Genomic DNA, 12,979 nt, shown 5'->3' on the forward strand with positions numbered 1-12,979 from the left:
TCTACATTGTAGTTTGTTGAGCCATTAACCCCAATGCTGGATGCAGTTTGCCATTCCTAGTGTTTGCTAATTATGTTTTGATCCAGAATAAATGCTGTATACTACGTCATCAGTGATCTACCTTATACAATCATATCTAAACCTGCCTCTGTAATTCTTTCCTTCTGCCATCCCATCATGTAATCATTTAATTTCTGTTTTCCCCAATTGTCCATGTTTCACACCTGCATAAAGCTATGTTCCAAACACAGCTCTTCGTGATTTTGTTTCTGGTTTCAAGATTTATATTTTTGTAACCTGTCAGCTGTTCCTTTCCATAGAAAGTCCTTTTACTTTGTACAGACCTTGACACTCGTATCTTTTTTGCATCATCATTCCTCATTTATTCTATTTTACATCGTTAATGTGCTCCAGGAAAGTCTTAGGTGGAGCACAAATAATGGAAGGCGTAGAGGTATCAGTTCATCTTATGGTTGAGGTGTCGACTGGTCGACAGGCACAGCAGCAAGATTAAAATTGTCACTAAGGTTTTAAACAATGTCCTTTCTCTGAGCAAAGAGGTCTAACTTTTTTTTCAGTTAAAACTGACAGCTCATCTTTTTTAATCAGACGTTCACTCTGGCTGGTGTAATTTTAGTTCGATAACAGCAGCATCATAATTTCCAAAATAAATTTTCATGTCTTGAAATAATAAGTTGTATGCTGCGTGTATTACTCTGGTGTGTTATTTAAATAGCATATATTGGCTTTTTACATTAAATCATATTAAGATTTCAGCTTACTGAAGAAGTTGTTGTCTTTTTGAATATCTATTCACGAATAATCATTCCACAAATTTTTTTAGGATTATTCTCTTTTGTTCATACATTTTGATGTAAGTGGGATCTTTCACACAGAATAACGTGAAGCTCTAGGGATTCTCAAGACGAACAATGTATGGTCCTGCCTGTGAAAATAAAATTAGACCAGCCTGGAAACAAGGCATATAATAGGTGCATCCTACTTTCTATTATCACAGAAATTGCAGGATTACTTGTGACATTTTTTATATGAAAAAATTAGAAAACAGTTGAATCTCACAAAGTACATAAATAATAAGTCCATTAATTACATTTATTAAATTTTGTCGTAGTAAAGATGTTAGTTTTGCATTGGTCATTGATCAGTGGTAAAAACGTTTGTTAGGAGCAGTGTGGGAGGCTTGTCTCACAACAGTTAACAGATAAGGCTTCCTCTGCAGGGTGGTCTGTATGTGGATGTGGATATCTTCACTCGCAACATTTCACTAATTATTGCTTTGTGAAGCTCATTTCAATTGGTTGGTGTATTACTGATTTTACTGAAACCTTCAAGCAGAAAAGCAACAGCAGATTTTTAATTTCTTTTACATACAAAGGGCACAGAGTACTAAAGCTAATTAGTAAAATGGTAGACTTCTGCTAATTTGAATAGTTGTAATCCTAAGTGCGTTTTGATGTCTTTAAGTCCTTCCACTGTTCTTTTGAAATTGTGGCCTGTGACAACATTGTTATACCACCAGCTGAGCCAAATTTCATAATAATGGTATGATTGTCAATTCAATTTATGTAGTAAATAATTTTCAGTGAAACTGAGGGCCAGTTTTCTATATGATTTAGAATGCTAGTGAAAATGGGAGTACCCCTCAGAGTGTCAGTTTTGAAGGCGTACAAATCATGTTGATTGTACAGGACTGACATGAGGATGGTAGATGGTAGTTTTATGAATATTTTTGTTCATAATGTGTCATCTTGTGTCACAAGTCCAATTCGTTTTAGTGCAACGTATTTTGGAGCTATAACTCCATTTTTGTGGACTCCATTCACGTTTTTTTTGGCATTACATCTACTTGTATCACCTCACACTATGTGAATGACATAGTTGTTCATTTTACGTGAAAAATATCTTAAGCTAGATAAACAGAATGAATAAAGTATTATTAATGTTAATCTTCATTTGACTACAAAATGTTGCTCTGCTTCTGTGAGAAGCTAATAGAAGTATTTAATTTATTTTGTTTCTCTTGCCTGAGATGTTTCTTCACATAAAACTAAAAACTGTTTTGTTAATATACTGCTAGATGATAAAATGAAGCAGGTGAAATACCCAAAAATATCATGAAGACCTTGACAATTGAGCTATAGCTTTGAAACAAATTGGATTAAAACAGGAAAATAAATAAAACGTTCTGACTGAAGACGACACATTACTAACAAAAATATTTTTCTCTTGTAAATAGTCGACTCCCTCTCTTAGTCCCCTGAAATCAGGAATGTGCTGCCCACTATCCTTCCCACCCCTCTCACAGTGGTATTCCGCTGTCCTCCAAGACTACACAATATTCTTGTCAATCCCAACACAACCCTTGCTTGCTCCCAACCCCTTGCCGCATGACTCATATCCCTGTAATAGACATAGATGCAAGACTGTTACAAACATCCTCCCACCAACACCTAACCCATTCCCATCACAAGCATCACCTATCCCAACAAAGGCGAGGCTGCTTGTGAAACCAGTCATGTGATCTACAAGGTAAACTGCAACCACTGTGTTGTATGCTATGCAGGCATGACAACCAACAAGCTGTCTGTCCGCATGGATGAGCACCGACAAACAGTGGCTAAGAAACAGCTAGATCACCCAGTTGCTGAGCATGCTGCCCAACACAGTGTTCTTCAGTTCAATGACTGGTTCACAGCCTTTGCCATCAGGATCCTTCCCACCAACACCAGCTTTTCTGAATGTGAGAACTGTCTCTACAATATATCCTATGTTCCTGTAATGCTCCTGTCCTGAACCTGTGTTAGTTATTTTTCTTTACCCATATCCCCTTCCCTGTTCTCATTCCAGCACTACACAGCCCTCTATTCCACCAAACACCCACAGTTTTTGTACTTCTTTTCCCCCTTTCCTTTCCCTCCCCTCTACCCCCCTCCCCCCACTCTCTACCCCTCCATCTCACCTCCTGACTGCACCTAGCTGTCCTTCCCTCTCCTCACCTCATTCCTGTATGCTCCAAGAAGCAGCACTTCACCATCCCCAATCCCTACCTTGCTATCCCTCTCACTCCTTGCCCCAGCCTTCTCCTTGGCCAGATACTGTGGTCAGGTGTATGTGAGGTGCATTTGTGTGTGTGTGTGGTTGGGTGGGGGGGGGGGGGTCTAATTCTGATGAAGGCCTGCTTGGGTGAAAGCTTTGTTTGACAGTCTATTTGTTGTGTCTATGTGTGGGTTATCTCCACTGCATGGTGAGCAGAAACTATCCTTTACATAATATTGTCAAAATGTATTGTAAAATTGCCATGATAAAAATGGAGCAGAATCTCTCTGTTATATTGTGTGTGAACAGGAAATTTTGGTATTAACTTTTACCAAATTTGGTAAATTTTTTGTCAGTTATGGTGTTATTTTCTGACTGCTTGTTTTTGAATAGTTCTTTAGTTTTTCTTTATTTCATTATTTTTCATCACTGATAGAAAGAAATCGAGAAGATACCATGTTGATTAATGCCTTTTCAGAGTTAAAATGCTGTATTTGTTGTTTTTGTTTTTATAGTTCTGTAGCAGCTTAATTAATGCATCACATTTAAGAACACTCCAAAATATGTCATTTTTTGTATGATTTGCTGTCTGAAAGTCTTGGGAAATAAGAGTTTTGAAATAAAACTGTTAAGAGACTGCAGTTCATTGCACGTAGGGCATTTTTGTCTGACACCTAAGGCATCTGTTATGCTGTATGAGAAATGAACGGGCGTTTTAAGGTTATATATAAACCACAGGGTTGAGAAAAGAATTAAAATGAAATCTCAATATTAAATAACAGTCAGTTGCCAGTGTTAGTAAACTGCTGCCCTCAGAGCTATGAAATTTTGTTGTGGGACTGGGAAAATGACAAATTTTATGAAATTTCATAAAAACCACCATTTCTCGTTATAGTGTAGAAAACGCTGATTGTGTGATATTTTCATGGCCCTAAGTATATCAAATGATGACCTTTGATTTAGGAAGTACAAGCTTGCAACCAAATTTTTTTTAGGACAATGCAATTGGAAAGTAGTTAATATATTCTCATTCATGTTTTATTAGCATATCATCATCATCTACTATTTCCAGCTCCTGTCTGAGCCAGTTTGGAACATAGGCCTCTCCATTTTTTCCTGTCCCCCCACCATTCTTCTCTCTCCACTCTGTTCCAGTCTTCTCTTCTCTTCCTCACACATTCCTTCACTGTAATGTCCGTTGTCTCTTGCCTTCTGCTGTCATTTCATAAGCATCTCTTGGTATCCAGCCAACTCCCATTCTTTTAACATGTCCATAGCATCTTAATCTTGTCATTTCTATGATCTCTTACATGGGCTTCACTTTCACAATTTCTGTCACTGTCTCATTCCTTACTCTGTTCTTGTTAATCATATCCTGCATCTCTGATTTCATCTCACGAGCCTGTATCTTGCTCACCTGCCTTCTGTCTGCCCCCGGTAGCTGAGTGGTCAGTGTGACAGACTGTCAATCCTAAGGGCCCGGGTTCGATTCCCGGCTGGGTCGGAGATTTTCTCCGCTCAGGGACTGGGTGTTGTGTTGTCCTAATCATCATCATTTCATCCTCATCGACGCGCAGGTCGCCGAAGTGGCGTCAGCTCGAAAGACCTGCACCAGGCGAACGGTCTACCCGACGGGATGCCCTAGCCACACGACATTTCATTTCATTTTCACCTGCCTTCTCTCCATTACCCATGTTTCTGAAGCATATGTGATTATTTGAGCATAATATGTTTGATATAACATATGTTTGCATTTTGGTGGTACATCCATGCTCCAGACCAGACTCCTTACATTCTGCAGGAGTCCATGGCTTGTCTTCCCCTTTCACCAATCTCCTTATCATTCCTTCTGCTGTCACCTAGGTACTGGAAACATTCTGCTTGCCCTCTGAAACTTATATCCATTGCCACTGTATTCTTATTCCTCAGTGACACCATTACTTCACCTGTCTTTGCATCAAAATTCAATCCATATGTTGTAATTAATTTTTAAGTAAAACATAATCTTCTACGAGAAACTAGCTGTCCAAATTGAGGTATTTTGGCACACTGCTTTAATGAGGTAACTTAATTTGTTTCAGAAGGCTGTTTTTAAAAAGTGTCAGAAAACAAGTGTAGCAAGTAGCTTGGTGGAATTAGCTAAAGAAAACTGTCACCCACAAAGCCTATTATCTCCCTGTGAATAAATGGTGGTTTTATTAGCAATGTTGAGGATTATTTCTAAAAAGGAAACCAAAAGTGAAAATTGAATCACACCATGACAACTGATATAGTAAATATAAGTTAAGTAATTGTTATAAAAATGAATAATTTCAAGCACTTTTATGTTTTAGCCAAAATGTCTGTTACATTACATCGGAATCAACTTTTAATACATAAAATTTTTGGTGAAGATGAGCAACAAGCTTTCATTTGGGAGCAGTTGATTAGATGGCAAAAATTAAGTTCTTGCAGTCAATGTGATGAAGAACAGAATTATATCACAACTGAAATTTTTGTGTTGGAGAGCTATATTTTTATGATATAAGGCATTGCTATGAACATCTTTGTGGAAATCCTTTCCACTTTTAGTTTCTGAGTTATGAACTAGGCTGTTTAATGTTGAAAATTCTCCATGTGATTTTAGTGCTCTGTGTCACATCATAACCAAATCGAAAAACAGGGTCATAAGTGAAGTACAACACTTAGCACTGAAAGCATGTTTATCACAGACCAAAATTCAGGCGGAATAGGACTGACTCCTGGATGGAGTGTGCTGCTATTTATACACATGTTGCATATTCCAGAATATGCAAACACTACACACGTAAGAAATTTTGAAAACCCTCCACAAATAATAAACACTAGATAACAAATATTTTTTGGCTATTGGGTTTGGTCTGGTGACCCCCAGCCCACCAGTCAGTGACACTAACCACTACTCCACCTGCTGCTGCAGCTGCACGCAGCATCGCTTCCTGCATTGCTCCCTCTCCAGGAGAAACAGTGACCTGACCTGCTGTTTTATTGGAGCTGACAACAGAATCGCAGCTCTAAATCTTGTCAGTGATCCCCTATATGGCAGCGGTGAAGATTCTTCGTGTTTAGGTGATGTTGTCATATCTTCTTTATTATGATGAGTGTCAAAGGTAACACCTCCCATTGAAGCTTTGTGATCATCAAGAAAACCTTCTTGAATGAGAAGCCCCCATTTTCGATTTGCATCTTGTGACTCAAATATGGCTTTATAATTCAGACATAGGCAACATATCTGCTCTTTTGTCTTCTTGACGAGGGATCATAATTTTCTACTTTGTATGTAATGTCCGACAAGTGACGAGGGATACAGTATGGCCCCAAGTAGTGTTTTAGTAATGTTTCCTGTAGACCCACATTCCACTTAGCTGTGAATATCCATACTAAGTCTCCAAGGCTGTATATCACTGACCGTGCTTGGTGTTACAGCACTCTCAGTCCTTGTACTGGGTGTTCGGAAAACGTTTGCATCCTGAGTATCATCTAGTTGAATCAGGTACTGTGTATCCACTCTCTATTTAGCCTCACAACCATGGAGCAGAAAGAACCATGTGAAGCCTGTAGTGTCTTGCTTCACTGTGTTATATGCTGTGTCATGGATGATAGTGTTGCATCTCAATCTGTCTCTTTGGTATTGTTATACATTGAGAGCATACCAGCCAATTTTTTATTAAAACATTCTGTGAGGCCATTCATCTGTGGATGGTAGGCAGTTGTTATCTTTTGGGTGATGTTGCAGTGTGAAATTATCTCTGCTAATAGTCTCCTTCAGAAACTTTTGCGTGATCAGAGACCATTGCACAGGATGCTTTGCACTTCAAAATAATGTCTTCTACAAGTAAGCTTGGATTTAGGGATCCTTGGTAGTCAGCTCAACTTTGGTGACAGCATAACTGGTGGGTAGTCAGTGCAGACTGTTTGTCAACTTCAGGAGCTTTCCCATGAGCTCAGTTCCGATTCCGTGGAATGGCATTGCTACAGGTGGTAAAGGTATCAGCTGCCCTGGGGGTAATTATGGCACATACTTCCATCATTGCCATTCCTTACAGTGACTCACATAATGTCTAACTGATAGATAGAGGTGTCACCAGTGATAATTGCTTCTGATTCTGTCTGGGGTCCACACAAATCCCGGGTTACGAGATGTTTGCACATCGTGGAAATACTTCAGAATAGCTGTGATGACGAATAACTATTTCTGTCCCATAGGATTGTAGTTCGTCTTATACAGTGTTTGGTTTATTCATTAGAATTCTCCTTTGGTTGATTCCTCCTTCCTCAAGGCTTCTATCATTATCAGCAGTGCTGGATCTTCCTTCCATTCAGCAGCAGTGCCACTTAATGCAGTGGTAATTGTGATTTCATCTACGCTGCTATATGCTGCAAAGGATTCCTTGTAAGGCAGTTATTCTTGTGTTTTCATCAACTTTTGTATACCACTATGATGTCGTACTCTCAAAGCCTCAGTGCCTGTCTTGCCATTCAACCCGACAGATCCTTCAGGATAGTCAATCAGCAGAGTAAACAATGGTCTGTTATAGTGGTGAATGGTGTGCCAAATAAATATGTCAGAACTTGTTTACCTCCAGAATGGTTGTGAGGCACTCTTTTTCAGCTGTAGAGTAGTGCCTAGTTCGTTTCAGAGTTGTAGAGTACCCTTAAAGTGTAAGCTATCACCTTTTCAGCACCTTCCTGAATTTGGACTAGAGCTGGACTGTTCCCAAAACCGCTAGTGTCGCTGTGAAGTTCTCCCTCATCATTCTTGCCATATAATGCTAGGACTAAAGATGGTGTTAGCTTCTCCTTAAGGACAAAAAGAAAAAAAAAATATCTTTCTTGCTCCTTGTTCCAAGAAAATTTGACATCTCCCTACAGTAGTTCTTGCAAGGGACATGAATTGGTACAGAAGTCCTTTATGAATTGCCGGTACTATGAGCACAGTCTGTGAAGACTTGTCACATCCTGAGTTTGCAGAAGAGTCAGAAAATCTGTGAGCGATCTTGTTTTCTTCGGATGGTGACAGACTCTATCGCCATTAATTAGGTGTCCCAAAGTTTTTATTTCACACTCAGGCAGAGGCATGCTGTCTGAATACCCTTCAGCACTGTTGTCAGGCACCTTACATGTTTTTCACATTTCTTCAAAAAATGACATTGTTATCCAGTTAGCAAAAAAATGTGTCCATGTAAGGTGACAAAGCGCGTTGTCAGTTATACACTCAAATGTGGCTGGAGCATTACGTAGCCTAAACAACATAACTTTGAACTCGTAAAACCTGTTGGGTGTTATTAAGGGAGTCTCCTGGTCAACCTCCTCAGCCTTAATTTGTAGTAGCCTGTCTGCATGTCCATAGTTGAGAAGTACTTTATTCCTTTTAAACCGTCATCAATGCATGGGAATGGGCAGACATCTTTTTTCATCACTTTTTTCCCTCATTATTAGTCAACACACAAACACCATGTGCTGTCCTCCTCCTTCACAAGGACCACAGGAAGGGACCAAAGACACTCTGAAGATACAGCTTTGTCATCCAGCAGCGTCTTCTCAACTTACTCTTGAATTACATGCTGTTCGCACAGTGGCACCCTATGCAAGCGCTGCAGTATTGAGATGATGTTTTCTTATGAATCGTGGTCTGTCTTTTTCTCCACTTTGGATATGAAAAAATCTGAATATTGATACAGAACAGCTTACACCCATGATGTTGCTTGGTTTTATCAGATCCTATTGGCAATTTGATAGTAGCTTTCTGTACTGCATTATGTGTAGTGATAGCAGTGAAAAGTCTTCATTGATGGCACTGAGCTGCCCTTCCTTCACTGGTTTAGCTGTTCGTATGCACATACATTTAGCACTGAATTATGACTGTTTATGACAAATAGTGATCCAAACTTCTCCAATGCTTATGACCATTGCTGGTGTGTATATTTATTTCGTGAGCTTTTTGCAACCTACTAAAGCCTTACAGTGTACCTGAGCATCTAGATTGATGACTGTAACACATCTAATTGATGATAGCTGGATAACAATGTTTTCAGTGGCAAACAACTGCCCAGAGCAATCTTTGTTGTGTGTCCTTATTGGAATAGCTTTGTCAGTCTGAAGCTTTTATCTTCCACAGTGTATGATTCCCTGTGATGCCTGTATGAAGTCCCATCTTAGAATATCACGACAGCCGGCCGCGGTGGTCTAGCGGTTCTGGCGCTGCAGTCCGGAACCGCGGGACTGCTACGGTCGCAGGTTCGAATCCTGCCTCGGGCATGGGTGTGTGTGATGTCCTTAGGTTAGTTAGGTTTAAAGTAGTTCTAAGTTCTAGGGGACTTATGACCTAAGATGTTGAGTCCCATAGTGCTCAGAGCCATTTGAATATCACGACAATATTCTGTTTGAACAATAAAGTCAAAGGGCTGTGTTCTGTTATTGATAGTTATTCTTGCATGTTCCAGTTGGTTGGGCTTATTTCCCATTTGTGTCCTTTAACATAATTGCTTTTGTATCATGGAACTTAATCTTCATTAGCTGATGAAGATAAGCCTTTGATTCTAATTGCACCTGGAAAGATTGGCCATCAATAACATCATCAGTGAGATTCCTTGACATCATGGCAGCTGTTGTCCATGGAGCGTTTTCATCTGTGGTGACCTCACCTTCATAGTCACGTTAGTTTTTGTGTATTGGATGTGTAGATGAACAGTTGGTAATTTTATATGACAGGGAATGGCTACAGCATTTTGGGCAGTGACCTCATCCCGGATAAGGCTAAGGGCTTCATCCCACAGATAACCTATAATCATACGCAGTTGTTTGGCATGAATAGCAATGTGCTGATGCTTGACATCATCCAGTGTAATAGTTGTCAAATACTCGTCTGCTTTATTTGCAGTAGAGTACGTGTCCAGGGAGTCCTCAGTGGAAACATACTGATTTGTAGTTCTCTGTCTTCCCAATGTCTGTCCTTCTGTGGGGCATTATACTTGCACAGGAGCTGATTGTACCAATGTAGGTCCGATGCTTGGTTGTTGTTTGACAGCTGCATCATAAGTTCGCATTGGCAGAGTCTATTCTTCATGACGTATTTAACTGGGTATGAAAATTGGCGCCATAGATTTAACCACTTCTTCTTTAACATTATCTATTACTTCATGGTATGAGTCAACATTCGTGGTTTATATCTCTTGTGTACTGGGTCCAACAGTTCTGGCTGCCATAAAATACGGTATCTCCTCTCTTGCTAGACCTCTGATGTTAGACTCTTATATGCTGCATTTCCTTGATACGGTGGCACCAATTGATGAATTCCTGTGTTGTTGAGACATCTATTACAAGAAGACCTTGTTAAATGTCTTCTGTGACTCCCTTCATAAAGTGTGAGATTTTGTCAGCTTCTGTCATATCCAGATTCACAATGTGGCATAGGGCCAGATCATTCTGTATGTAAGGTATACACTTTCCCCATGATTGTGGGCCTGTTCTTTAATTGTTCTTGCAGTTAGCAGACTTACTGCTGATCATAACCAATATTTTTCTGCAGTTCACCCTGGACTTTGCCACAGCTATTGAGTTTCTCTTCATTGTTCTCACGTGGTGACTCAGTTGATTTCATTTAACCATTTTGTTGGGTCCTGGCAAGTGTCTCCAAGAAACTTTGATAGATGCGTGCTGTACAGCTGACTTACTGCTGTTTTGAAATGGCTTGGTCTCCTGAATAGAAGTACCTTAGGAACGGTATACTGCTTTTATTTTGGTTCCTGTCCTTGTAGATTATGGCTTTAAAAGCTACCTAATTGGAGCCTCGCTGATGCAGATTTTTCGATTTATCCGCCATCTCCCCAAACTGTTGTCACATCATAACCATAATCGAGTCCAAATCCGAAAGTAGAGCAATCAGTGAAATAAAACACCCAACACTGAATGCACAGTTATTATGAACACAAAAGTACACTCCAAATAGAACTGCTCCTGGACTAAGATTGCTGCTATTTATAAAAACATTGAATATTCCAGAATATGCAACCTTCACAAACATAAAAAAAAACTTATGAAAACCTTCCAGAAATGATAAATACAAAGTAATGAATGTGTGCTGGTAGTCCGCTTTGAACTATCGACCCACTGCATACCAGCCAGCAACACTAACCGCTACTCCACATATGGATGCATGCAGCACTGCTTGCAGCAATATGTAGGACCAGTGAATCAGACGTATGGTAAACTAACAGCCATCTCAGACAGATTGTAGTGTAGTTTTACAATAAGTTCATATTAGTCTTGTCATTTTGCAAATGAGTGTGCTTTTATCAGGGCCCAGAAATAAAAACAAAAGGAAAAGGTTTGCAAATATAATGCAGTGAGAATAATATGTTCAGCAAGTGGGGATGATGGACCTGAAGAGAAGAGTATAGTAGGAAAAGAGAGTGTGAACAGTGGACTTAAATAGTTGGGAGTCATGTTCCAGATTGATTAATAATATATATCCTATTTTGATTGTGATATATCCATTTAACCATACATTCCAGTCTTCACAAACAATGAAATTTTGTTTGTCATCACTATTTATTGCATACAGAAGGCAAAATTTTTCTGTAGTTAGTGGGAAATGTCGAATATTGACCTTTCACAAATTTAGCATTGGAGGGCAGCGTGGAGGGTAAAAATCGTAGAGGGAGACCAAGAGATGAATACACTAAGCAGATTCAGAAGGATTTAGGCTACAATAAGTACTGGGAGATGAAGAGCTGCATCAAACCAGTCTCAGCACTGAAGATCACAACAACAACAATGAATAAAGTTTGCAGACCATAGAATAACGGTTTTGTAAATTGTTCTTTCTGTCAAGTTTTGAAATTTATGTAAGTTTAAAACACAAGATATGGAAGAGAATTTAATGAAAAGCTAACTTTAAACTAGTAATCTTATGAAATAATGTACAACTGACATAATTGTCACAGTGGGAAGGGTGAGTGTTATTTTCTTTCCTATAATATTACCATTTCTTCAGCTAGGTCGAGATTTTTGATTTTGATGACACTTTAAGGATGTTTATTCAAAGTCAACATTAAGTTCTTAGTCAGGCCACTGTATGTTGGCCTAGCTAAGAATATTATGTTGAATGTATGGTAACTACAAGAATTCCTAAAATTAGTTCTGAAATGTGAAAAAGGGCAGAAGAACTAATTAATCAAAATTCAATTCCAGTGTTTTTAAGTGGTCTGAGAAACAGAAGTAAATGCATTATTTTATGCTGGAAACTGCAATTTGCTTGTCAAAATGCAAGTAACTTATTCTGTGTCATGCAATTTTTTTCACATTTATTATTGTTTTTATTTAAAAGCAATATAGCATTTCATTTGTTGTCTACACAGTTGAATCAGAAGTGAACATGTTGGTTGTTTTGTTTTTGTAATGTGACTGAACAACATGAAGATCGTGTATACTGTTCTGTTTTCATTTTGGGTACTTTTATTTATCATCATCATCATCATTATTATTATTATTATTATTATTATTATTGTTATTGTAATTTTGCTCCATTTTGCCAGGTTGGAGCCAATGCAGGGGTTGTAGGAATGACGAAAGAGCATTTGGGTCTTGCTCTTGCCTTGAGTGTTCCAGTGTTTGTAGTTGTGACAAAGATTGATATGTGTCCACCCAATGTTCTTCAGGAAACCCTTCGACTCCTAGTTCGAATACTAAAGTCGCCAGGTTGCAGGAAAGTACCAGTGATGGTCAAAACAAATGATGATGTGGTAATTAGTGCTACAAACTTTGTTTCTGAAAGGTATGTTCATAAAACAGTATAAAACTTGAAGGAAAATATATGTATACTATTTGTCTGTACAGCAGGTCTTCCATTTTTGAAACAAATTTTTATATGTGTTGCTTGGTTATCTAGCTATAGTTGAGATGA

At 38.8% G+C, this 12,979-nt stretch overlaps 1 protein-coding gene across 1 annotated transcript in view; it reads left to right on the forward strand.

The window, feature by feature from the left end:
• LOC126201425 (GTP-binding protein 1) overlaps positions 1-12,979 on the forward strand; it is a 136,507-nt gene that overhangs the window by 64,357 nt on the left and 59,171 nt on the right. Inside the window, exon 7 of the mRNA XM_049936785.1 lies at positions 12,612-12,850. Within this exon, the coding sequence (XP_049792742.1) occupies positions 12,612-12,850 (239 nt within the window). The remainder of the gene's footprint in view (positions 1-12,611; positions 12,851-12,979) is intronic.

The sequence above is a fragment of the Schistocerca nitens genome, chromosome 1 (genome assembly GCF_023898315.1).
Source record: "Schistocerca nitens isolate TAMUIC-IGC-003100 chromosome 1, iqSchNite1.1, whole genome shotgun sequence".
In the NCBI taxonomy this organism is placed as follows: domain Eukaryota; kingdom Metazoa; phylum Arthropoda; class Insecta; order Orthoptera; family Acrididae; genus Schistocerca; species Schistocerca nitens.